This window comes from Nerophis lumbriciformis, linkage group LG01 (assembly GCF_033978685.3).
Source record: "Nerophis lumbriciformis linkage group LG01, RoL_Nlum_v2.1, whole genome shotgun sequence".
Classification (NCBI taxonomy): Eukaryota; Metazoa; Chordata; class Actinopteri; order Syngnathiformes; family Syngnathidae; genus Nerophis; species Nerophis lumbriciformis.
The window spans coordinates 28,154,354-28,178,635 of NC_084548.2; the positions used below are offsets into that span (position 1 = coordinate 28,154,354).

At 38.7% G+C, this 24,282-nt stretch overlaps 1 protein-coding gene across 1 annotated transcript in view; it reads right to left on the minus strand.

The window, feature by feature from the left end:
- acp2 (acid phosphatase 2, lysosomal) overlaps positions 1-24,282 on the minus strand; it is a 58,818-nt gene that overhangs the window by 17,618 nt on the left and 16,918 nt on the right. The window contains exon 2 of the mRNA XM_061978606.1: positions 1,379-1,474. Coding sequence (XP_061834590.1) covers positions 1,379-1,474 — 96 coding nt within the window. The remainder of the gene's footprint in view (positions 1-1,378; positions 1,475-24,282) is intronic.

A 24,282-nucleotide genomic window follows, 5' to 3' on the forward strand; every position in this document is an offset into this window, starting at 1 on the left:
AACAAACAAATATGGAACACGAATTAGGATATCATTTTATTTGCCATTTTTTGTAAACACACAAGGAAGTGGCTGGGAAGAGGGAGGTCTGGGCTTTTTTGTTTTGGCTGCTGCATAAGAAGATGGATGGATGGATAATGAAAGCAACAACCAGCACCACACTAATAAGAACTTGATATCAAATAGAAGGAGGCAACATCACATAGTGACAACACACAAACACATACACAATTCTACTACGTGCCATGAGATTAATGAACAACGAATCAATGATTGAAGTGAAAAACTTTCAATCCAAACAATACCCTGTTTTTGGACAATAACATATGATAGCCATCGAAGCAAATTCACTCTCCTATTTAAGAAAAAGGTAACACAAGCTGGCGAAAAGATTCATCAGAGCAGCCGTCAAATACATCTCATCTGAAACCCTCGCTGACGTCACGCCGCCTTTTAACGGCACACACACTCTCATGTGAAATTTCTCTCAACAGCATATGACATATATTTGAAGTATTTTTTTCTTTTTAAAGTAACGCATTAATTACTTTCCCTAGTAATGAATTACATTTGTTGAAGGGTAATTCCATTCGTTTTTCGATCATTTAAATCTGGAAAAAAGAAAGAAGAAAAAACAGACATCATGGTGATATGTTTGCACTGTCAAACGGACCTGGCATTTCACAATAGTACTAAATTAATTACCAGAAAACTTTCTGCATATTTAAGAACAGTAAATAAGCAGAAACAAAGTAAAAGTCTATTTTGGCAACTAACTTTAATGTGTTTAACTTGCAAACCGAATGTTTGATTCAAATACATGAGGGCATGTTAGCATTTACAGTTTATTAGACGTAGACTTCCTTTTTATTGTCATTCAAATTTTAACTTTACAGTACAGATAAGAACGACATTTTGTTGCATTAGCTCATGGTAGTGCAGGATAAAAAAGCAATAAGGTGCATATATAAATAATTATATATAATTATATGGTAATGCTAAAGAGTTTTTTGTCAAAAATTGAAACACCACTTCTGAAATTAACACATTTTTAAATGAGTATGTGTTAAAATGTTAAATATATTGTCACTCAATAGATCATACTTTATTAAATAGTTTTTTGTTTAGTTTTAGTTTTCTATTGTATTGCAACTGTTCTCCCTAAAAGACTCGATTAATCAAACAAATTATTCGATATTGACAACTAAAATAATCGATAGCTGCAGTCGTAGAAAAAAATGTACATAGCGCAAGGGTAAGTCTTTTTCTTAAATTGTCCATCCATATAAAGTTTGTACATAATGAAAACCCCTTATTTAAAACAAAAGTTGAATCGTCTTGAATGCATGTGTACACTAAAAGGGAAAAGATTGAGTACCTGCGATAGTTGTCCAAAGCCTTGAGGCCAGGCGCTCTCTTGGTATGGGTCAGTAGGATAGGCCTTGACTGGGGATCTGTCGCCATGGCGAAATAACTGCAGGAAACAGAAGCCAACTTTGTCACACAACTGTCATCCGTCACAAAACCCTAGTGTTAGCTCATCTTGCTTTTTGTTCTGTCACAGAAGCAAACATTTATTATTTTGCCCACTAAAACAGTCATTTGAAATAAAAGCACTTTTGCTTGACACACAATATTAAACCAGGGTTGTCACTCCTCCACGGTTACATTTGTTATTATTTATTGTTTCCAATAAATAATTGTAAATATGCAATTTGCAATGAGTGGAAAGTGCAGGTTTATGCGAAGGGGGAACAAGATGTCTTCCTTCAATATTTATTTCCTTTTAATGTGTTCATTAGTACAGGAGATGCCACCTGACATATGGAGAAGCTGCTGCATGTACTATTGGTTGCGGTATCGGAAATAAAATATCAAATATCGGTAAGAAAGCAAACATCAAGCATTTCAAAATTCAAAACACTAGAAAAACTCCACAAAGTAAAAATAAAGAGGTGTCATTCAATGATTGCGATCGCTCCTCCGCACGACGATACCGTGATGTCTCTGGGTTTTAACCACTCTGAAAATGTGAAATATTCCATAAGTCACAAGTACCACAGGAAGTTACATCCTTCACAACCTTTACAGGGCGTGTGAAGAAAAAAAATAATTCACTCATTTAGTTTATCGTATATTCCATATTCTAAATACAGTATAACTGTGGGTTTAAAATATCAGCACAATTTATTACCTAAAACTTTGTTTTTATTTATTTGATGTATTGGGGCAGCATGCCTCAGGTGCGAGAGTGGTTGGCCCCCAACCCAATGGTTGCGAGTGTGATCCTCAGTCCCCTGCCCATGTCGAAGTATCCTTGAGCAAGGTACTAAACCCCCAGTTGCGTCATCAGTCGGTGAATAGCAGAGGTGGGACCAAGTCATTGCTTTGCAAGTCACAAGTAAGTCTCAAGTCTTTACCCTCAAGTCTCGAGTCAAGTCCCGAGTCAAGACAGGGCAAGTCCGAGTCAAGTCCAAAGTCAAGACTGGAAAGTCTCAAGTCAAGTCCCAAGTCCTGCATTTTGAGTTTCGAGTCCTTTCAAGTCATTTAACCACAGACTAATATATTTACACAGATTGTGTATGCTTTTAAAACGCTGTATTTATTTATTAAAACAAGTGCATTTGAAATTGCAGGGAAAAAGATAGTGCTGACATTGCACTTCAAAATAGCACTATTAACCAGTCATTTTAAACATGTAACTCATTCCTTTACAGAATAAACACATTTGAAAAAAACAAGTGCAACTGTACTTATTTGCACAAAAGTGTTAACATTGTATTTCCATGGCATATTGCATTGTAACTAGTTCCACAGCAGTTTCTATCCTGTTCTTACCTTATCTCATCTCATACTGTATGTGTGTTTATGTGTGCGTACACATGAAAAACATAACAAATATATGAACATAACAATGAACAGAGTTGTACTTTTTAGATGTCAGGACCCTATGCAATATGTACACATATTCTTAATATAGTATACATTTTAACTGACCTTTATTTGACTATGTTTGTCTTTTTGTAGGTGGCTAAAATACGCGGTGCTGCTGACTGCCGTCTAACGTTACGTTACTGTTGTTGTTTGTGGTTACCAGTAGGAAGAACCATGTCGAGCTGCATGAATAACTTGGCTTTAATAAAGACTTCAGGAGGACAGCAATTTTACATACGCACTGCATGAAAGAGTGGTAATAACTGATTCCCTGATGTGCACACCCTGGTGGTGTGTTCGAAAATTACAACAACAAAACAGTCATTTTACCAAATGATCTACATCCTTCCCTTTTAGTTAAGAGTCTTTCATAAAAAACAAAAGCAGATAAGTGAAATGAATATCTATATGTAACAGAGATTAAATCTCTTAACTGTGTAGGGTAAGTACAAACAATTCACTATCTGTATGAAATATCTAAACACATCACAGAACAGGTAGAAAAAATACTATCTCTCAAAATAAATCACATGCACATTTGTTTTTTGTTTTTTCTTACTGCACATACTTTGGATTGGGTCTACACACTCGACCTGCACGTGTTGTATAAGCTGTGTCAGTCTGCGTCATGAATCTGGGTCGAATTGGTGATGCACTTTCCGTTTGCCTAATCACTGTCTCTTCTCTCATTGGTGTGGGAGGGACTAAGTCCACCACGGTATGTCTACCATCCTGAGAGTCTGCTTCGTCGTACTGGAGAGGTGTTGGTGGTCGTTCTTGAACCGGGAGGATGTGGTGACGATTCCTTCTGTATCTTCTCCCATCAGATTGGATGATGTAGGAACGTGGCTCTTCGCACAACTTTTCCACTATTCCAAGTCGGTCATGTCCAGCAGGAGTTTGCATACGGATCACTTGCCCTTCTGCCAAGGGACTCAGTGGGCGACTTGACTTGTCGTAGTGACGTTTCACCGTAGTTCTCTTGTCGACTAGTCGAGCGTGTACTTGTCTTGAGTCTTTTGCTGTTGGCTGTAGTAGTCTGGTACACACTGGGATAGCTGCGCGCGTTTGTCTTGACATTAACCGTTCGGCAGGGGAACCAATGTCCGCATCTCGGGGAATGTTTCTGAGGTTAAGGAGGTTTAGGAAGACATCAGTTTTGTCCCGGTGGGATTTTTCCATCAGTTGCTTGGCACTCCTGACAGCTCTTTCCGCAAGTCCATTCGACTGGGGAAACTCTGGGCTGCTAGTGGTGTGGATGAAGTCCCACTCCTCAGCAAACTTCCTGAATTGTTCACACTTGTACTGTCTTGCATTGTCAGATAGCAGTGTGTGTGGTGTACCATGCACTGAAAAATGTCTTTTCAATTTGGAAATTACAGCTGTCGCTGTGATGTTTTGTAGAAGGTCAATTTCAAACCATCCAGAATAGGAATCCACTAGCACCTGGTAGTGTTGTCCACGCCATTCAAAAATGTCTGTAGCAACTGTGGACCAGGGAAGGTCTGGAATTGGATGGAGATGGAGCGGTTCTTTCTGTTGATGTGGTTTTGTGCTGTTGCACACTGTGCAAGAAAGTAGTTCTTCAGTGATGTCTCGTGACATTGATGGCCAAAAGATGATACCTCTTGCTCTGCGTTTGGTTGCTTCAATGCCTGGGTGACCTTTATGTACAATCTTAATGTACTCTTTTTGTAGTGACCGGGGAATAACTGCTTTCTGCCCTTTTATGACGATTCCATCTTCCACAGTGAGTTCGTCTCTGTAGGGGAAGAAAACTTCAATTGCAGGCTGCAGCTGAGTCTGTCTGGCAGGCCATCCACGCTGGATAACTGTATTGAGAGTCTGCAGTACTTCATCCTCCTCCGTGTGTTTCTTGAGCTCTTCCAGGCGGGCCGTAGAAATGTAGCTCACCGACATGACGTCGAAAGAACCACTATCAGATGGGCTCTCACTGTCTGTCGCATTAGGGGCTCTTGAAAGAGTGTCAGCTATGTACATGTGCTTTCCTTTTTTGTAGACTAAGCTTATGTCATAGCTTTGCAGGCGTAGCAGCATCCGCTGAAGACGGGCAGGGGCATTGTGAATTGGTTTCTTCAAGATAGTCACCAACGGTTGGTGGTCAGTTTCTACTATGGTGGGCTTGCCATACACATACTCTCTGAACTTGGTGCACGCAAACACAACAGCTAGAAGCTCCTTCTCAATTTGAGCGTATCGAGTTTCTGTTTCTGTAAGGGTGCGGGATGCAAAGGCTATTGGCCTTCCATTTTGCATGCAAGCAGCTCCTAGTCCAAAACATGACGCGTCACAGGTCAGCGTGACTGGCTCTTTGACATCGTAGTAGGCCAATACTGGTGGAAAGGAGAGACATGCTTTCAGGCGGTCGAAAGCATCTTGATGTTGCTGGAACCAGCACCATGCCGTCTCTTTGTGAGTCAGCTTCCTCAGTGGCGTTGCGATGTCACTGAGGTTTGGAATGTACTTGCCAAGATAGTTGACCATTCCCAGGAAACGTTGAAGTGAAGTGACATCTGTGGGGACTGGCATCTCCGTGATAGCAGCAGTTTTGGAGGGGTCAGCTTTCAATCCTTTACTTGTGAAGATATGACCAACGTAGCATACTTGGTCAAGTCGAAACTTGCATTTCTGTGGGTTGAGTTTGAGGTTTATTTCCTTCACACGTTCAAGCACTTTTTTTAGGTTGGCGTCGTGCTCCGCCACATCACGACCTCCAATGATGATGTCATCGACAATGACTGAGCATGGATATCCAGCAAAGAGTTGATCCAATGTGCGCTGGAATACCTCGCTTGCAGAGTTAATACCGAAAGGCATGCGAAGGAATCTGTAACGTCCAAAAGGAGTACTGAATGTTGTCTTCATTGAGGACTTCTTGTCCAGGCGGATCTGCCAGAATGAATTTTTTGCGTCTAGCACCGAAAACACTGTTGCACCTGACATTTGTGCTGCTACCTCCTCCACACTTCTCATGGGGTGGTGGGGCCGTTTTAGTGCTTCATTTAAATCTTTGGGGTTGATGCATAATCTGATTTCTGATTTGCCTTTCTTGTGCGCAGCGACCATGGATGACACCCAATCTGTTGGTTCGGTGACTGAAGTAATAACGCCTATGCGTTCCATGCGTTCAAGTTCAGCTTTCACACAATCTTGCATCGCTACGGGGATGCGGTGGGCCGGCCTTACAACAGGCGGCACATTGGGGTCCACTGTCATTGTGTAAACAACTGGTAGTTCTCCGAGCTCTTCACTGAAGATATCTTGGTATTGTGTGAGGATCCGTGCGCTGAACTCTCCAGTGTTCTCTGTGGTAACATGGTGCACATTGGGACTCAACTCGACTAGCCCCATACGCAGGCATGCACGGAAGCCCAACAGCGATGTCACATTTTTATCCACTATGAAAAATGTCAGTAAGTGGCGCTGTGCCTTTAAAAAGCATGTCAGTGTAGCTTCACCTTGTGTCTCGATTTTGGCTCCTCCGTAAGCAACCAAATTTGTGCTTTTGTTTTGTTTGGCGAGTTTCACGCTGCTGTTTACTCTATTGAAAGTATTTAATGACATTACATTGCATTTAGCACCTGTATCCACTTTCATTTCAGTTGGCACGTCATTTATGCACACTGTGACAAATCCTTCATCTTGGTCTCTTTGTTGTGGATTTACAGTGTCAACGCAATTTTCAATTTCCAAGCCATCCACATAGAATGTGTCATTTTCACTTTGGCTGTGTTGATCCATTGTCACATCATGCACAGACTGTCCATAGCGCTTGTTTGTGGTAAACTTGGACTGGCTCTGTGGCTTTGACTTGCAGCATTTTTTGTAGTGATTTTGTTTCATGCAGTTGTGACATTGTTGTCCAAACGCTGGACACATTTCCTTTTTTGCTGTGTGACTCCCTCCACAATTGTTACACTTTGTGATAGTCTGGGCAATTTTCTGGAATTTGCCTTTAAATTGCTTGTATTGTGTGGGTTTAATCTCATCAATATTGGTAGCTTGTGTAGCCAATGTTTTGATATTTTCCTCTGTCATTTCGTGAATACGGCAGATTGAGATTGCCTTGGCAAGAGTCAATTCACTGTCCCTCAGTAATGTCTTTCTCAGAGAGTCGTTTGTGATGCCACACACAATTTTGTCACATATGAGTTCATCAGTTAGATCTCCAAATTGACATGTTTTGGCTTTAATCTTCAAATCACTGATGAATGATTCCATGCTCTCCCCATGCTTTTGAATTCTCGAATGGAACTTGTGCCTTTCCAATGTTTTGTTCGTTCGCGGATTGCACATTTCTCTGAACTTCCTCATCAGGCACTCGGGATCTTCCCGCGACTCCGCAGGAGCGAGAATAGCACCGCCCGCGCCGGCGGCACGCACCTCTGATACGTACGCAAACGAGCGCTCCCTCTCGATCGCTTCTGGACCAGCGAGGTTTAATAGGATGTATGCGCGGGTCTTCGCGGGCTTGTCCGAGTGAGCAGCAGCAATGAAAATGTCATATTCTTGCTAAAAAATGCGCCAGTTCTCCGCGACATTGTCGTTGAAGACGACTGGGTCTGGACGACGAAACCCGTCCGCCATTATGGATCGGCGTGTCCACCGCACGGCAGGAAAAAAATCTCCGGTGGCAAATTTTAGTACAAAAAGTACTCACAGGCGAGAAGTTTGTCCACTACTCTGACACCATGTTGTTGTTTGTGGTTACCAGTAGGAAGAACCATGTCGAGCTGCATGAATAACTTGGCTTTAATAAAGACTTCAGGAGGACAGCAATTTTACATACGCACTGCATGAGAGAGTGGTAATAACTGATTCCCTGATGTGCACACCCTGGTGGTGTGTTCGAAAATTACAACAACAAAACAGTCATTTTACCAAATGATCTACAGTTACTGTGTGTGATACATTGACTAACGTAACGTTATGTATAGGTACCTCATGAAACCCTGCTTAAAAAAAAATCACTTGACAAAAAGTATGAATAAGGTAGCAAACTGCAGTGGACGCAACAGATTGCCGTGTTTGCAATTACGTTATAACCATAGACATCTTATAAGTAGACGCAGCATTGGTTGCTGTGACGTGAGCAATTTGCCCGCCATCTTGAAGTGCTGATGAGGAGCCGGCGAGCAGCCTAAACTGACAGTTGAAAGGTAGAAAACAAAGATGGTGTTCAGCGTTTTCCTGCTCAAATGAGCAGACTGTTGAAAATAGGAATCGGGGGATTACTTTTCACAAGTAAGATTTAACATTAACGTACTATTGGTTGTATTTTATGAAAATAATATTACCACAGAGTTGAGAAGGATCAAAGATCTTCAATATTTGTATGTGAAAATCACAAAGAAATCTTCTGGGGGAGGATGACGCCCCTACAGGGGTTTGGTTTACAAACTTTCAGCCCCACCTAAAACAAAATTCACCAGCCACTACTGATTATGATGCATTCTCATTTTAGGCAAAGTATAAGACAATACTTTCTTAACAGTATAATTGTAACCAGGAATCAGTCTTCAAGTAACAATATTCAAATACTAACATTGTTGGGTTAAACAGAATTTGGTTTTATTCTGAATCCAGTGAAACAGATTGGTGGTTTTAGCTGATATGAAGACTTTCAGGTGTTTATATATGTTAAAGTATTTGGCAGACGCTTTTATCCAAAGCGACTTACATAAAATAATACATATAAAACAATCACTGCAAACATTATCATTTAAGGGAAGAATGTAATAGAAAATATCAATACAAAGTGTCAAGACAGAATAAACTCTCTGCTGCTGAAGCAACAGAGATACAGTCTATAGGTCCCTAAGATATATAGATATCTAATGTATTCATACATTGTTTATGTAGGATACACGCATATGTATATATAACCTAATCATATTGTTTCTTCAACTTAAAAATAGTTTACCGTTTTTTTCCCCCTTCTCTGGGATTATATTCCCAGTTTTGATCTCGGACGTCTGGTCACTTATAGCGTATAAGAATATTATATTACTGTTAAGCAAACTATGAATAATAAAACACGCCAAAACATGTGTCTGTTACACACGTATGACAAAAAAGCGCGTGAAAATCAGTGGTATTCAGTGAGGTAAAATGAATTAAATGCGCCTGCCAAATGAATTGCACTGAGTGGAGCGGATCACCACTCCAAGATGGCGGCCCCGCGCCTCGTCTGCGCCAGTAGGCAGTAGCGCTCTATGCTGCGTCTACTTACAAGATGTCTATGGTTATAACGTTAGCAGTGAGTTTGCAGCCTCACTGATTTAACTACACAGCAAATAAAAGTCACGTTACTTAGCCAATAAACGTTATCTTACATTCAAAACTTACCCTTCTTTGTGCAACTTCAAATGTCGAACGAAGTTGGAAGTTGTTGCGTCTCCGTCTGTAATATTTGAACTGTGTGATTTGCATACGGCAATTCGTTTTTTGTTGACCAAGTCGTAGTTTTTATACCCGAACGAAACCAACTTTAACATAATTGTTTATCACTGGCACGTTGTTGGACAACTCTTGGTCATTGGTTGTCCTGCAATTTGATTGGATGAATGTTGTGTGATGAAAACAACGTAGTTCTAATTTGATTGGCTGTTGTACTGACAGCACACCAGCTGACAGGAATAACACGCTGATAGACAGACGAAGAAAATGAAAAATACGGAGCGCTCCCAAATAACTTTTTAAGCTTTGGATTTTGGGGAAAGTGGCAAGTCATGTCAAGTCATGTCAAGTCAAAAGGCTCAAGTCCAAGTGAAGTCACAAGTCATTGATGTTAAAGTCTAAGTCGAGTTGCAAGTCTCTTTACATTTTGTCAAGTCGAGTCTAAAGTCATCAAATTCATGACTCGAGTCTGACTCGAGTCCAAGTCATGTGACTCGAGTCCACACCTCTGGTGAATAGTAATAGTGTCAAAGCGCTTGAGTACCTTGAAGGTAGAAAAGCGCTGTACAAGTAAAATCCATCACAATTTTAAGTTGAATATTGTATGTTTTTGCAAATTCTGTGCTAAAAACTCATTCCTGTTACTTCCAGTCCTGTTACTGAAATATATTATTAAAGCCTAGTCAAAAATGTTAAAAAGTTGCCTGAGATGGACCAAAATAAATTTTGAGCAGTTCAAAATGTGTATTACCAGATTTAGAGTTGAAAAAAGACAGAAAGTTACAACATGCAAATGGTATATGCATTTGGTATAATGGCATTTAACTTCGGACAATGAGAAAAAAGGACTATGTGTCTTAAACTTAAAAGGTGTTATCTCCCGTGAAAACACTTCCGTCTCCGCTTCGACAGACACTAAACACTTCCTCATTCTCGGCAAATCACCTTTCAGGCACCGACAGTGTGTTTGCAAATATGGGAAAAACTAACATCAAATCCAAACCACACGAAAGCCACACATATACATATATATATATATATATATATATATATATATATATATATATATATATATATATATATATATATATATATATATATATATATACATATATATACACACATATTTATATATTAGGGGTGTAATGGTAAACAAAAATTTTGGTTCGGTACGTACCTCGGTTTAGAGGTCACGGTTCGGTTCATTTTCGGTACAGTAAGAAAACAACAAAATATAAATTTTTTGATTATTTATTTACCAAATTTGTAAACAATGGCTTTTTCCTTTTAACATTGGGAACACTATAATAACTCTGCCCACGTTAATCAACATTAAACTGCCTCAAGTTGTTGCTCAGATTAAATAAAATGACAAAACTTTTCTTCTACATATAAAAAGTGCAACATTAAACAGTTTCAAGTCAACTCACACACGCACACGCACACACACACACACACCTCAAAATGAGCTAACGTTACGCTAAAAGCTAATTAGCTCTGAAAACGCTAATTAGCTCTGAAAACGCACTGCTGATTGGCTGTTACCGCTCTGAATACGCAATGCTGATTGGCTGTTACCGCTCTGAATACGCAATGCTGATTGGCTGTTACCGCTCTGAATACGCAATGCTGATTGGCTGTTACCGCTCTGTGTGTAAGATTGTGTGGGTTGGACAATGCTGGGTGCTGTGTACTGCCAGAGACAGGCAGAACGGAGCGGAGCAGCTTGTTAAGACTTTAGCTTTACTCGTTCGGTACACCCCCGAACAGAACCGAAATCCCCGTACCAAAACGGTTCAATACAAATACACGTACCGTTACACCCCTAATATATATACATATATATATATATATATATATATATATATATATATATATATATATATATATATATATATATATATATATATATATATATATATATGTATGTGTATATATATATATATATATATATATATATATATATATATATATATATATATATATGTATATATATTAGGGCTGCAACAACTAATCGATTAAATCAATTAAAATCGATTATAAAAATAGTTGCCGATTAATTTAGTCATCGATTCGTTGGAACTATGCTACGCGCATGCGCGGAAGCTTTTTTGTTTTGTTTTGTTTTATAAACCTTTATTTATAAACTGCAACATTTACAAACAGCTGAGAAACAATAATCAAAATAAGTACAAAAACAGTACAAAACAGCGCCAGGGCGGCGCTGAGGTTACGTCTCATGAGGTGGCGTAAGCTAGCCAATGATGTGTCATGTGCAGCTCACGTGACGACGCCGTCTCCTTTGCTGGAAACATTCTAAAAATGGCGCAAGAAAACAGTACGGATAGTTCAGCGGAAAAACATCTTGAGGTTATTGCTTCAATGGAGAAAAGTGTACGACCTAAGTTGTCAAAAGTGTGGGAACACTTTACTTTAAAGACTTCAAAGAAGACCGTTTCCTGCAAAATGGCACAGAAGTACAACATTGCTTCAGGAGCACCTGAAAAGGAAACATGTTGGAGCCATGGATGAAGGGAACTCACGGTACATAACTTTTTAAGTCCATAGTGGAAACAGGCATTCATGAGTTCAGCTTTTTTGTGAGTAACGTTAACGTTATGCTAATGTGTCTACGGCACATTTGACTCCGTTTTGAGAGAGAAAACGCACGGTTACCAATTTCGAAATAAACGTAACGGACAGAAATATCTCAAGTTCGTTTCATAATGAATCAATGTAGCCGGGCCCGATAAAGCTATATAAATATATTTAGATTTGAGTGACGCTTTAGTATATAACTAAACGTTATGAAGGTGCTGGAACATTTCATGCTACTATTCAGAGGCAGCCTAAAATGAATCCTTTATTATTCACAACAGAAACGTGTACAATATCTGATTCAGTTCTGATCTGATGAGTTACATTTATGTGTTATTATTGGTGTATGCTACATCCCCAATGTCCAGAACATGGTGCCAGTATGCTGGTTTTTTTTCAATAAAATACTGGAAAGGATAGAAATGTAGTTTGTCTCTTTTATCCGATTATTAATCGATTAATCGAAATAATAATCGACAGATTAATCGATTATCAACTTAATCGTTAGTTGCAGCCCTAATGTGTATATAGGACACGTTGGGAAGACTATGTCTCCTGGCTGGCCTGGGAATGCCTCGGGATCCCCCGGGAGGAGATGGACGAAGTGGCTGGGGAGAGGGAAGCCTGGGCTTCTCTGCTTAGGCTGACCCGACCTCGGATAAGCGGAAGGAAATGGATGGATGGATAAGGGCTGGGCGATATATCGATATATGCGATATATCGGGGGTTTGTCTCTGTGCGATATAGAAAATGACTATATCGTGATATTCGAGTATACGTTCTCACGCAGTTGATTTTAGCTGCGGGCATTACACTACAGGCTCTTCTCAATCTGTCTTGTCCCTCCTTCTCACAGACAACAAGCGCACCTTCTTACACACGTCACATACTGTCACGTCATACGTCACATACGTATACACCCCCCTTGAGCAGAGAGGTAGCAGCATGGCTAAAAGTTAGCTGTGATGCGAGTGGTAATACGAGAGAAAGAAGGTGCGAATCTGGTAACAAATGAAGGAAGAATTAATTCCCAAGAAAAACAGCAGGGGGTCCATCGTCTGGCGGTGGTTTGGCTTAAAGTGTGAATATGTCGAACAGACAACCGTAATTTGTCAAGTGTGGGGCGAAAGCGTTTCTACAAAAAGTAGCATTACTGCTAATATGTAGCATCATTTGAAAAGTCACCTGCTAGAGAATGAAGAGTGCTTGAAACTCTGCATGTCAACATCTCCGGCCAGTGCCACACCATCAAAATGCCGAGGCAAACATTTCCACATCAACACCGTATGATAAAAAGAGTCAACAAAAGGAGATAATGTCCGCAGGAACCTACCACATAGCGAAGGACGAACACTATTTGATTTCCTATTATGCAGTTCATTTTTATTTGACAATTATTGAAATATCTTGTGTGACATCATGTTTTAAACTAATCGCTAGTTTTAAAATGTCTCTGACAATCTTGCACTTTCTGTTTTGGAAATGACATGAATGTTTGTGCCACTGCTTAATAACTGTTTAATAAATACAGTTTTGGTAAATTTACTTAGTTGTGATTTCCTTCTCTGCCTGACAGTTTAAAAGTAGCATATATTAATGCAGTATGAAGAAGAATGTTTTAATGTAGACACATAGAATCATCATACTGCTGTGATTATATGCATCAAGTGTTAATTCAAGGCTAAGGCAAAATACCGAGATTTATATTGTGTATTGCAATATGGCCTAAAAATGTCGAGATATTATAAAAAGGCCATATCGCCCAGCCCTAGGATGGATGGATATTAATAATAACATATTTTTTTAAATGCATGTATATATTTTTAAACCCTTTTTAAAGAAATATATCATTAAAAAGTATGCTAATTATTCAATGACATCATGGTGACCACGCCCATAACCACGCCCACATCGCCACAGGTATCTTGGCAGATACCTGATAATTAATAATTAATAAAAAAAATTGCCCAAAAAAATAATAATCATTGCGGATCAAAAAAAGGGTCCCCTCTGCACTTTGCACAACCATGTAAAATCCAAGATCTCTAGCACGACTGTGTATAGTAACCTTATGAGTCTAAATTTAAAGAATATTGTCAGTAAATGTCACCAAATAAGCAACGTAATCCCACAGTGCATGTTTGTGGAAAAAGCAATCAGACTGTCACTCCCACCCAAAACAACTTAAAAAAGGTGTATAAATGCTATTTTAAGGGGAGGTGATCCCATTTATAGTGCTAATCGTATCCATTTGCTGGTTCTTTGTTTGCTAGCTTTACAGGCTAACATGACAGAATAAAGTCAATAAGAGCATGTGACATCTAAATGAGGTCAATCTTCAGACAGCACAGCCCACTATAAAAGGAATAAAAGATGTATGGGGACCTAAGCGGTTTGTTCACTCACTTGACCTCTATAACATACCAAGCCGAATGCTGAAGCTCAGGTGTTAATATGTGAAATTATGCCCGGCTCCTAAACTATTTCAATTGTCAACTCCTCGACACATTCTGTGTCCGTACCTAAAGAAAAAAAGTCAACTAAAAAAGTCAACTAAGTGAACCTTGCTCCAAAAAAGATTAGATAAACACCAGGTGACAATCAACGGGATGGGTATGCAAGACTGTTGTTTTTAGTGTAGGTTGTGCATTTGTCACTTGAAAATAGGACAATTTCTAATCATTGAGACTTTATTTATAGAGTACTATTCATGCAAAGAAGCATTTCCAAAGTGATTTACAAAGAACATTTAAAAAATCCACAGTAAGTTAAAGTCAAATGATGGTAACACAAAGAAGACACTACTGTTGTTGTTTTTTTAATATTACAAATTGATGTGAAAGATGTGTGAGGTTATATATATATATGTTACATTGTGCATGCTAAATGTATTCTTTGACACTTTGTAGTGTATTTCAAATGTACTTTAACATAAAAAAGAACATACAGTATGTTGATTGAAAATCATTTAAATAGTGACTTCAATCATTTAAACAGTGTCACTTATTGAGTGTTAGTGATGTAACAATATAACCATTTTATATCATGGTTATTGTGAAGTGATGTGAATTATATTTACTGTGTATAGCGCTTTTTCTCTAGAGACTCAAACGCTGTACATAGTGAAACCCATTATCTACATCTTTAAGCTACATTTAAACCAGTGTGGGTGGCACAAGGATCAGGTGGGTAAAGTGTCTAGCCCAGGTACATAACAAAGGTGACTAGGATGGCGGAAGCTGGAATTGAACATGGAACCCTCAAGTTGCTGGCACGGCCTTTCTACTAACTGAGCCACGTCGCTCCGAGCTGACCACAATCAGTACAATTATCATCATATCAAGGTATTGTTGAATGTGCTCAAAAAGTATTTGTACACACAAAAATGTTTTTGAAAAAGTGTTATTTAAGAAAAATAAACACACAATATACTTTCCTCAGCAGAAGAAACATTGAATACTGTTCTGTTTTCTTAAGAACCATATTATTGTTATTTGAGTGTTGAAATATCTTTATCTTCTTTTGTTTTAATTTGTAGAGGTTATCTGAGAGATGGGTAGAAGGACTGTAGGTTGTCAGGACATGGACTATGGAGTGGTTGTTTTCCCGAGATGCAAGTGAACTTGGACCGGACATGGCGTAAAGGTAATGACATCTTTTATATTAACACTATAACTACAAAAAAAGAAGCAAACAAAAGGCGCGGATAATGGCGGAGAACAAACTTGACTAATGAAACAAAAACACTAACTGTGGCATTAATAAACAAAACTTACTTGCGATGACGTGAACAGGGCAGCATGGACTATGAAACAAGCAGCGTGAACTAAGCATGAAACCGTAAACATGGCATGAAGCAGAGTGATGTCGTTAGGACGAACAACAGAAACAGACCGGCTTAAATAGCAGTGACATGATCAGTGAAAACAGGTGCGTGACTCAAAACGTGAAAAGGTGCGTGACATGACAGGTGAAAACTAATGGGTTGCTATGGTGACAAAACAAGCAAAAGTGCACCAAAAGTCCAAAAACAAAACCGAACATGACTAAAACAAAACATGATCACACAGACATGACATAGGTCGAATGTGAACAATTGAATAATTTAGTTGCTCAGACAGCAATATGTTTATACCAGTGTTCATTTAGTTGATTAAACATTACACAGTCGCAGGTGGGGGAGAGCGGCCGGGGGCAAATCACGAAGAGGATTAGAGATCTAATCAGAACTACTGTCTTTGTTAGGCAAGGTGTTTACATTTTTCACTGGGAAAACAAGACTGCATTGTATGGATGTAATGATAAACAGTAATAATGATGACCGCGGCAAAACTACCTTTTAAATCAAAATTATTGAAAAGACGAGATGGATAACTGTACTTTGATAACTTCACAGACTGACTTGTGCCAACATGAAAACAAGAGACATTAGTGTCTTTCCCCATTAAGAAACAACAAACCTAGAGTTAAACATAGAGAGATATGTTATGCTTTATATTTTAGTCAAGGAAATTTACTGTAATTTCAGTCGACTAAAATGTTGAGTAATTTAGTCGACTAAAATGAAATCAATTTAGATAGGGACGGCGTGGCGAAGTTGGTAGAGTGGCCGTGCCAGCAATCGGAGGGTTGCTGGTTACTGGGGTTCAATCCCCACCTTCTACCATCCTAGTCACGTCCGTTGTGTCCTTGGGCAAGACACTTCACCCTTGCTCCTGATGGGTGCTGGTTAGCGCCTTGCATGGCAGCTCCCGCCATCACTGTGTGAATGTGTGTGTGAATGGGTGAATGTGGAAATACTGTCAAAGCGCTTTGAGTACCTTGAAGGTAGAAAAGCGCTACACAAGTATAACCCATTTATCATTTATTAGATGACTAAAATATGACGAAAACCAAAATACATTTTCGTCAAAAGACTATGACATACTAAATAAAAACTGTTGTCAAAATTAAGTTTATACAAGCTTAGATTGGAGTATGACATTTTTAAAGTAATTGATGTCTCTAGTATTCTTGTTAGCATTTAAGCGAGCTTGTTTTTCCACTAAATGAGCAACATCACAGGTCCGTGACTTTGTTGAAATGTGCGGTTATAACTGTTTTTATGATCATTGTACTTTAAAAACTGGAAATGACACTACTTTACCACCACCTAAATCCACGAGCAACATACTCTAGTCTAATAGAACACTATGGAAAGCACTATTTAATAATTGTGCAAAATAGAGGCTGACATCACTGTTGCCTTCCTTGCTCTCATTGAGTCATCAATCCGGACACGTTTACAGTCTCTCAGACAGTCAGAAAGTACATCTCTCAAACAGCAGGGTTCGAACATGGATGCGAACATGGATGGTTTCAACAATGCACATTTTCCCTACTTCAATGTAAAAAAATCTCTACTTACACAAGTGTCTGTGCACATAAATACACATTCACTGGCTTGCATGCGCATTTTGTCCAAGCCTGAAAAAGCAACCACAGCTAACTTGGTCACGCAAGATAACACCTTTGTTCGTCAATATAGTGAGATATTAGATGTACAACGGTATGTACATTATCTTTGAAATCAGCACACAATTTCACAGAGCCAGGAAACATCATGTTTTTTAATCACCTGTGCATGACTATTGCGCAAATGGACATTGCACACACACAATAAAACAATGAATAAATGATGTTGCAAAGTTGCTTATTCGTGTCCTGTATGTACACTTTCAGTTGGCTTGGTAGTTTCTCACACAGAACTGATGACTAATGTAAAAATGAATTTAATTTGACAGTGTATGCATGCATACTATTACCTGTAAATAAAAAAACAAGTAAGGTCTGTAATGCAGGATTGACACCATAGCAATTTTAGTTGTAAAGTCCTAAAGGGTGTCATTAAAATCTAAAAACATAAAAAGGCACACCAGAAAGTCCTGTTACCAATATAGTATGTGTTGTGTTGTCGTCGTCGTCGTCATTGCGATCTTACGCCCATGGACGTTTGCACAACATAAACCTCCGCTTGTATCCCTGGAGTCGCAACAGCAGGACTAACAGCTAACCATTGTGCTACAGTAAATAGAACCTGAAGACACTTTTCCATCGAGTACCAACATTTCTTGCTGGAATACCAGGCGAGACGTGCTCCCCATTAGAATTCATACACCTCATGCATCAGCGCATGCGTATGAATCCAGGGAATGCAGAAATGTAATTGCGCATTAAAGGACTCTTTCACATGAGTTCAATCGTCATTAAATAACTCAAGAGTAATTAATTGTGGCGCAACGCGAGACAAACACTGCTACACCTTCAAAATAAGTTTTGTGTTTTATATATGTATGTGTGTGCATATATATATACAGTATATATATACATATACATATATATATATATATATATATATATATATATATATATATATATATATATATATATGTGTACAAACCCCAAAACCAGTGAAGTTGGCACGTTGAGTAAATTGTAAATAAAAAAAGAATACAATGATTTGCAAATCCTTTTCAACCTATATTCAATTGAATAAACTGCAAAGACAAGATACTTAACGTTCAAACTGGAAAACTGTGTTATTTTATGCAAATATTAGCTCATTTGGAATTTGATGCCTGCAACATGTTTCAAAAAAGCTGGCACTAGTGGCAAAAAAGACTGAGAAAGTTGAGGAATGCTCATCAAACACTTATTTGAAACATCCCACAGGTGGACAGGCTAATTGGGAACAGGTGGGTGCCATGATTGGGTATAAAAGCAGCTTCCATGAAATGCTCAGTCATTCACAAACAAGGATGGGGCGAGGGTCACCACGTTGTGAACAATTGCGTGAGCAAATTGTCGAACAGTTTAAGAACAACATTTCTCAACGAGCTATTGCAAGGAATTTAGGGATTTCACCATCTAAGGTCTGTAATATCATCAAATGGTTCACAGAATCTGGAGAAATCACTGCATGGAACATTGAATGCCCGTGACCTTGGATCCCTCAGGCGGTACTGCATCAAAAACAGACATCTGTGTGTAAAGGATATCACCACATGGGCTAAGGAACACTTCAGAAAATCACTGTCAGTAACTACAGTTGGTCGCTACATCTGTAAGTGCAAGTTAAAACTCTACTATGCAAAGCGAAAGCCATTTATCAACAACACCCAGAAACGCAGCCGGCTTTGCTGGGCCCGAGCTCATCTAAGATGGACTGATGCAATGTGTAATAGTGTTCTGTGGTCTGACCAGTCCATATTCCAAATTGTTTTGGGGAAACTGTGGCCGTCGTGTTCTCCGGAACAAAAAGGATAAGAACCATCCGGATTGTTCTAGACGCAAAGTTCAAAATCCAGCATCTGTGATGGTATGGGGGTGTATTAGTGTCCAAGGCATGGGTGACTTACACATCTGTGAAGGTACATACAGGTTTTGGAGTAACATATGTTGCCATCCAAGCAACGTTATCATGGACGCCCCTGCTTATTTCAGAAAGACAATGCCAAGCCACATGTTACAACAGCGTGGCTTCATAGTAAAAGAGTGCGGGTACTAGACAGGCCTGCCTGTAGTCCAGACCTGTCTCCCATTGAAAATGTGTGGTGCATTATGAAGCGTAAAATACCACAACGGAGACCCCGAACTGTTGAACAACTTAAGCTGTACATCAAGCAAGAATGGGAAATAATTCCACCTGAAAAGTTTAAAAAATTGGTCTCCTCAGTTCCCAAACGTTAACTGAGTGTTGTTAAAAGGAAAGGCCATGTACGGTAACATATTGGTTAAAAAAAATGCCCCTTTTTTGCAATGTGTTGCTGCCATTAAACTGTAAGTTAATGATTATTAGCAAAAAAAAATTAAGTTTCTCATTTCGAACATTCAATATCTTATCTTTGTAGTATATTCAACTGAATATAAGTTGAAAAGGATTTGCAAATCATTGTATTCTGTTTTTATTTACGAATTACACAACGTGCCAACTTCACTGGTTTTGGGTTTTGTATACTGTATATACAGTGGGGCAAAAAAGTATTTCGTCAGCCACCAATTGTGCAAGTTCTCCCACTTAAAATGATGACAGAGGTCTGTAATTTTCATCATAGGTACACTTCAACTGTGAGAGACAGAATGTGAAAAAAAAATCCAGGAATTCACATTGTAGGAATTTTAAAGAATTTATTTGTAAATTATGGTGGAAAATAAGTATTTGGTCACTTCAAACAAGGAAGATCTCTGGCTCTCACAGACCTGTAACTTCTTCTTTAAGAAGCTCTTCTGTCCTCCACTCGCTACCTGTATTAATGGCACCTGTTTGAACTCGTTATCTGTATAAAAGACACCTGTCCACAGCCTCAAACAGTCAAACTCCAAACTCCACTATGGCCAAGACCAAAGAGCTGTCGAAAGACACCAGGAAAAGAATTGTAGACCTGCACCAGACTGTGAAGAGTGAATCTACAATAGGCAAGCGGCTTGGTGTGAAAAAATCAACTGTAGGAGCAATTATCAGAAAATGGAAGACATACAAGACCACTGATAATCTCCCTCGATCTGGGGCTCCACGCAAGAGCTCATCCCGTGGGGTAAAAATGATCATGAGAACGGTGAGTAAAAATCCCAGAACCACACGGGGGGACCTGGTGAATGACCTGCAGAGAGCTGGCACCAAAGTAACAAAGGTTACCATCAGTAACACACTACGCCGACAGGGAATCCAATCCTGCAGTGCCAGACGTGTCCCCCTGCTTAAGCCAGTGCATGTCCAGGCCCGTCTGAAGTTTGCCAGAGAGCACATGGATGATACAGCAGAGGATTGGGAGAATGTCATGTGGTCAGATAAAACCAAAATAGAACTTTTTGGTATAAACTCAACCCGTCGTGTTTGGAGGAAGAAGAATACTGAGTTGCATCCCAAGAACACCATACCTACTGTGAAGCATGGGGGTGGAAACATCATGCTTTGCGGCTGTTTTTCTGCTAAGGGGACAGGCCGACTGATCCGTGTTAAGGAAAGAATGAATGGGGCCATGTATCGTGAGATTTTGAGCCAAAACCTCCTTCCATCAGTGAGCGCTTTGAAGATGAAAGCTTCCAGCATGACAATGATCCCAAACACATCGCCCGGGCAACGAAGGAGTGGCTCCGTAAGAAGCATTTGAAAGTCCTGGAATGGCCTAGCCAGTCTCCAGACCTCAATCCCATAGAAAATCTGTGGAGGGAGTTGAAAGTCCGTGTTGCTCGGCGACAGCCCCAAAACATCACTGCTCTCGAGAAGATCTGCATGGAGGAATGGGCCAAAATACCAGCTACTGTGTGTGCAAACCTGGTAAAGACCTATAGTAATTGTTTGACCTCTGTTATTGCCAACAAAGGTTATATTACAAAGTATTGAGTTGAATTTTTGTTATTGACCAAATACTTGTTTTCCACCATAATTTACAAATAAATTCTTTAAAAATCCTACAATGTGAATTCCTGGATTTTTTTTTTCACATTCTGTCTCTCACAGTTGAAGTGTACCTATGATGAAAATTACAGACCTCTGTCATCATTTTAAGTGGGAGAACTTGCACAATTGGTGGCTGACTAAATACTTTTTTGCCCCACTGTATATCCATCCATTTTCTACCGCTTATTCCCTTTTGGGGTCGCGGGGGGCGCTGGAACCTATCTCAGCTACAATCGGGCGGAAGGCGGGGTACACCCTGGATATATATATATATATATATATATATATATATATATATATATACACATATATATATATACACACACACATGTACATATCTATATACATATACAGTCATGGTCAAAAGTGTACATACACTTGTAAAGAACATAATGTCATGGCTATCTTGAGTTTCCAATCATTTCTACAAGTCTTATTTTTTTGTGATAGAGTGATTGGAGCACATACTTGTTGGTCACAAAAAACATTCATGAAGTTTGGTTCTTTTATGAATTTATTATGGGTCTACTGGAAATGTGACCAAATCTGCTGGGTCAAAAGTATACATACAGCAATGTTATTAATATTTGGTTACATGTCCCTTGGCAAGTTTCACTGCAATAAGGCGCTTTTGGTAGCCATCCACAAGCTTCTGGCAAGCTTCTGGTTGAATTTTTGATCACTCCTCTTGACAAAATTGGTGCAGTTCAGCTAAATGTGTTGGTTTTCTGACATGAACTTGTTTCTTCAGCATTGTCCACACGTTTAAGTCAGGACTTTGGGAAGGCCATTCTAAAACTTTAATTCTAGCCCGATTTAGCCATTCCTTTACCACTTTTGATGTGTGTTTGGGGTCATTGTCCTGTTGGAACACCCAACTGCGCCCAGGACCTAACCTCCGGGCTGATGATTTTAGGTTGTCCTGAAGAATTTGGAGGAAATCCTTCTTTTTCATTGTCCCATTTACTCTCTGTAAAGCACCAGTTCCATTGGCAGCAAAACAGGCTAAGAGCATAATACTACCACCACCATGCTTGACGGTAGGCATGGTGTTCCTGGGATTAAAGGACTCACCTTTTCTCCTCCAAACATATTGCTGGGTATTTTGGCCAAACAGCTCAAATTTTGTTTAATCTGACATCACATAAACAAAGATAAGACCTTCTGGAGGAAAGTTCTGTGTCAGATGAAACAAAAATTGAGCCGTTTAGCCACAATACCCAGCAATATGTTTGGAGTAGAAAAGGAAAAACCAACAAATTTAGCTGAACTGTGCCAATTTTGTCAAGAGGAGTGGTCAAAAATTAAACCAGAAGCTTGCCAGAAGCTTGTGGATGGCTACCAAAAGCGCCTTATTGCAGTGAAACGTGCCAAGGGACATGTAACCAAATATTAACATTGCCGTATGTATACTTTTGACCCATCAGATTTGGTCACAATATAAGTAGACCTATAATAAATTTATATAAGAACCAAACTTCATGAATGTTTTTTGTGACCAACAAGTATGTGCTCCAATCTCTCTATCACAAAAAAATAAGAGTTGGAGAAATTATTGGAAACTCAAGACAGCCATGACATTATGTTCTTTACAAGTGTATGTAAACTTTTGACCACGACTGTGTATATATATATTAAGGCTGCAGCTAACGATTATTTTTCTATCGATTAATCTATAGATTATTTTTTTCGATTAATCGGTTAATCTATAGATTATTTTTTTCGATTAATCTATAGATTATTTTTCCTTTTACCGATTATTTTTTTTATTTAAAATGAAGATGAAAAAATAAATGTAGGCCAGTTTTTTTCAAAAGGCATGGCTTTTATTTACAAAAAAAAAAGTATGGCCACTCAGTCAACATTGACAACAACATGACAAAATATTCTGTAACAATGTAAACATTTAACAAAATTAAAAGTAGCTTATTTGCTTTTAATGTGCAAATATAAAAGTAAACATCCAGTGCAAATCTTAATATTCTGCAATAGTATAAGCATTTCCAAAGTAAAAGTATTGCTTATTTTGCTTTAAAATGTGCAAAAATAAAGATAAACATCCAATTCAAAAAAGTGCAAAACGGAAATATTCTGTAACAACAGTGTAAACATTTCAACAAAAGTAAAAGTATTGCTTATTTGCTAAAATGTGCAAAAATAAAGATAAACATCCAATACAAAAAAGTGCAAAACGAAATATTCTGTAACAACAGTGTAAACATTTCAACAAAAGTAAAACTTTTGCTTATTTTGCTTAATAACACAACAATGATAGTATGATTAAAGTGAAAGTTAATTGTTCGTTTGTACATAGTATACGTAATTGTTAATGTTGTAAAAGGTATTTGCACAACTAATTAACATTAGCGTTAAAGAGGAGCGCGTCTTTGTAAACACTGAACAGGCACGCCAAACGCTCCTCTCAGAGCGAAACGGTGCTTTAGTTTATGAATTTACAACACAGATACAAATGACACATTCATGTTTTTGTGTAATGATGACAACGTATACTCACGCGGACGATTGACTAGTTGATGGTGATGGCAAGAACGCTGCCGTTGTGCTGCTATGATAGGCCATTTCCACTCGACACAGTGTGCATACAACAACATTATTAGCAGAGGTGGGTAGAGTAGCCAGAAATTGTACTCAAGTAAGAGTACTGTTACTTTACAGATGTATTACTCAAGTAAAAGTAAGGAGTAGTCACCCAAATATTTACTTGAGTAAAAGTAAAAAGTATGTTGTGAAAAAACTACTCAAGTACTGAGTAACATACATATCACATATCATATATATATATATATATATATATATATATATATATATATATATATATATATGTGTATATATATATATACACACACACACACACATATATATATATATAT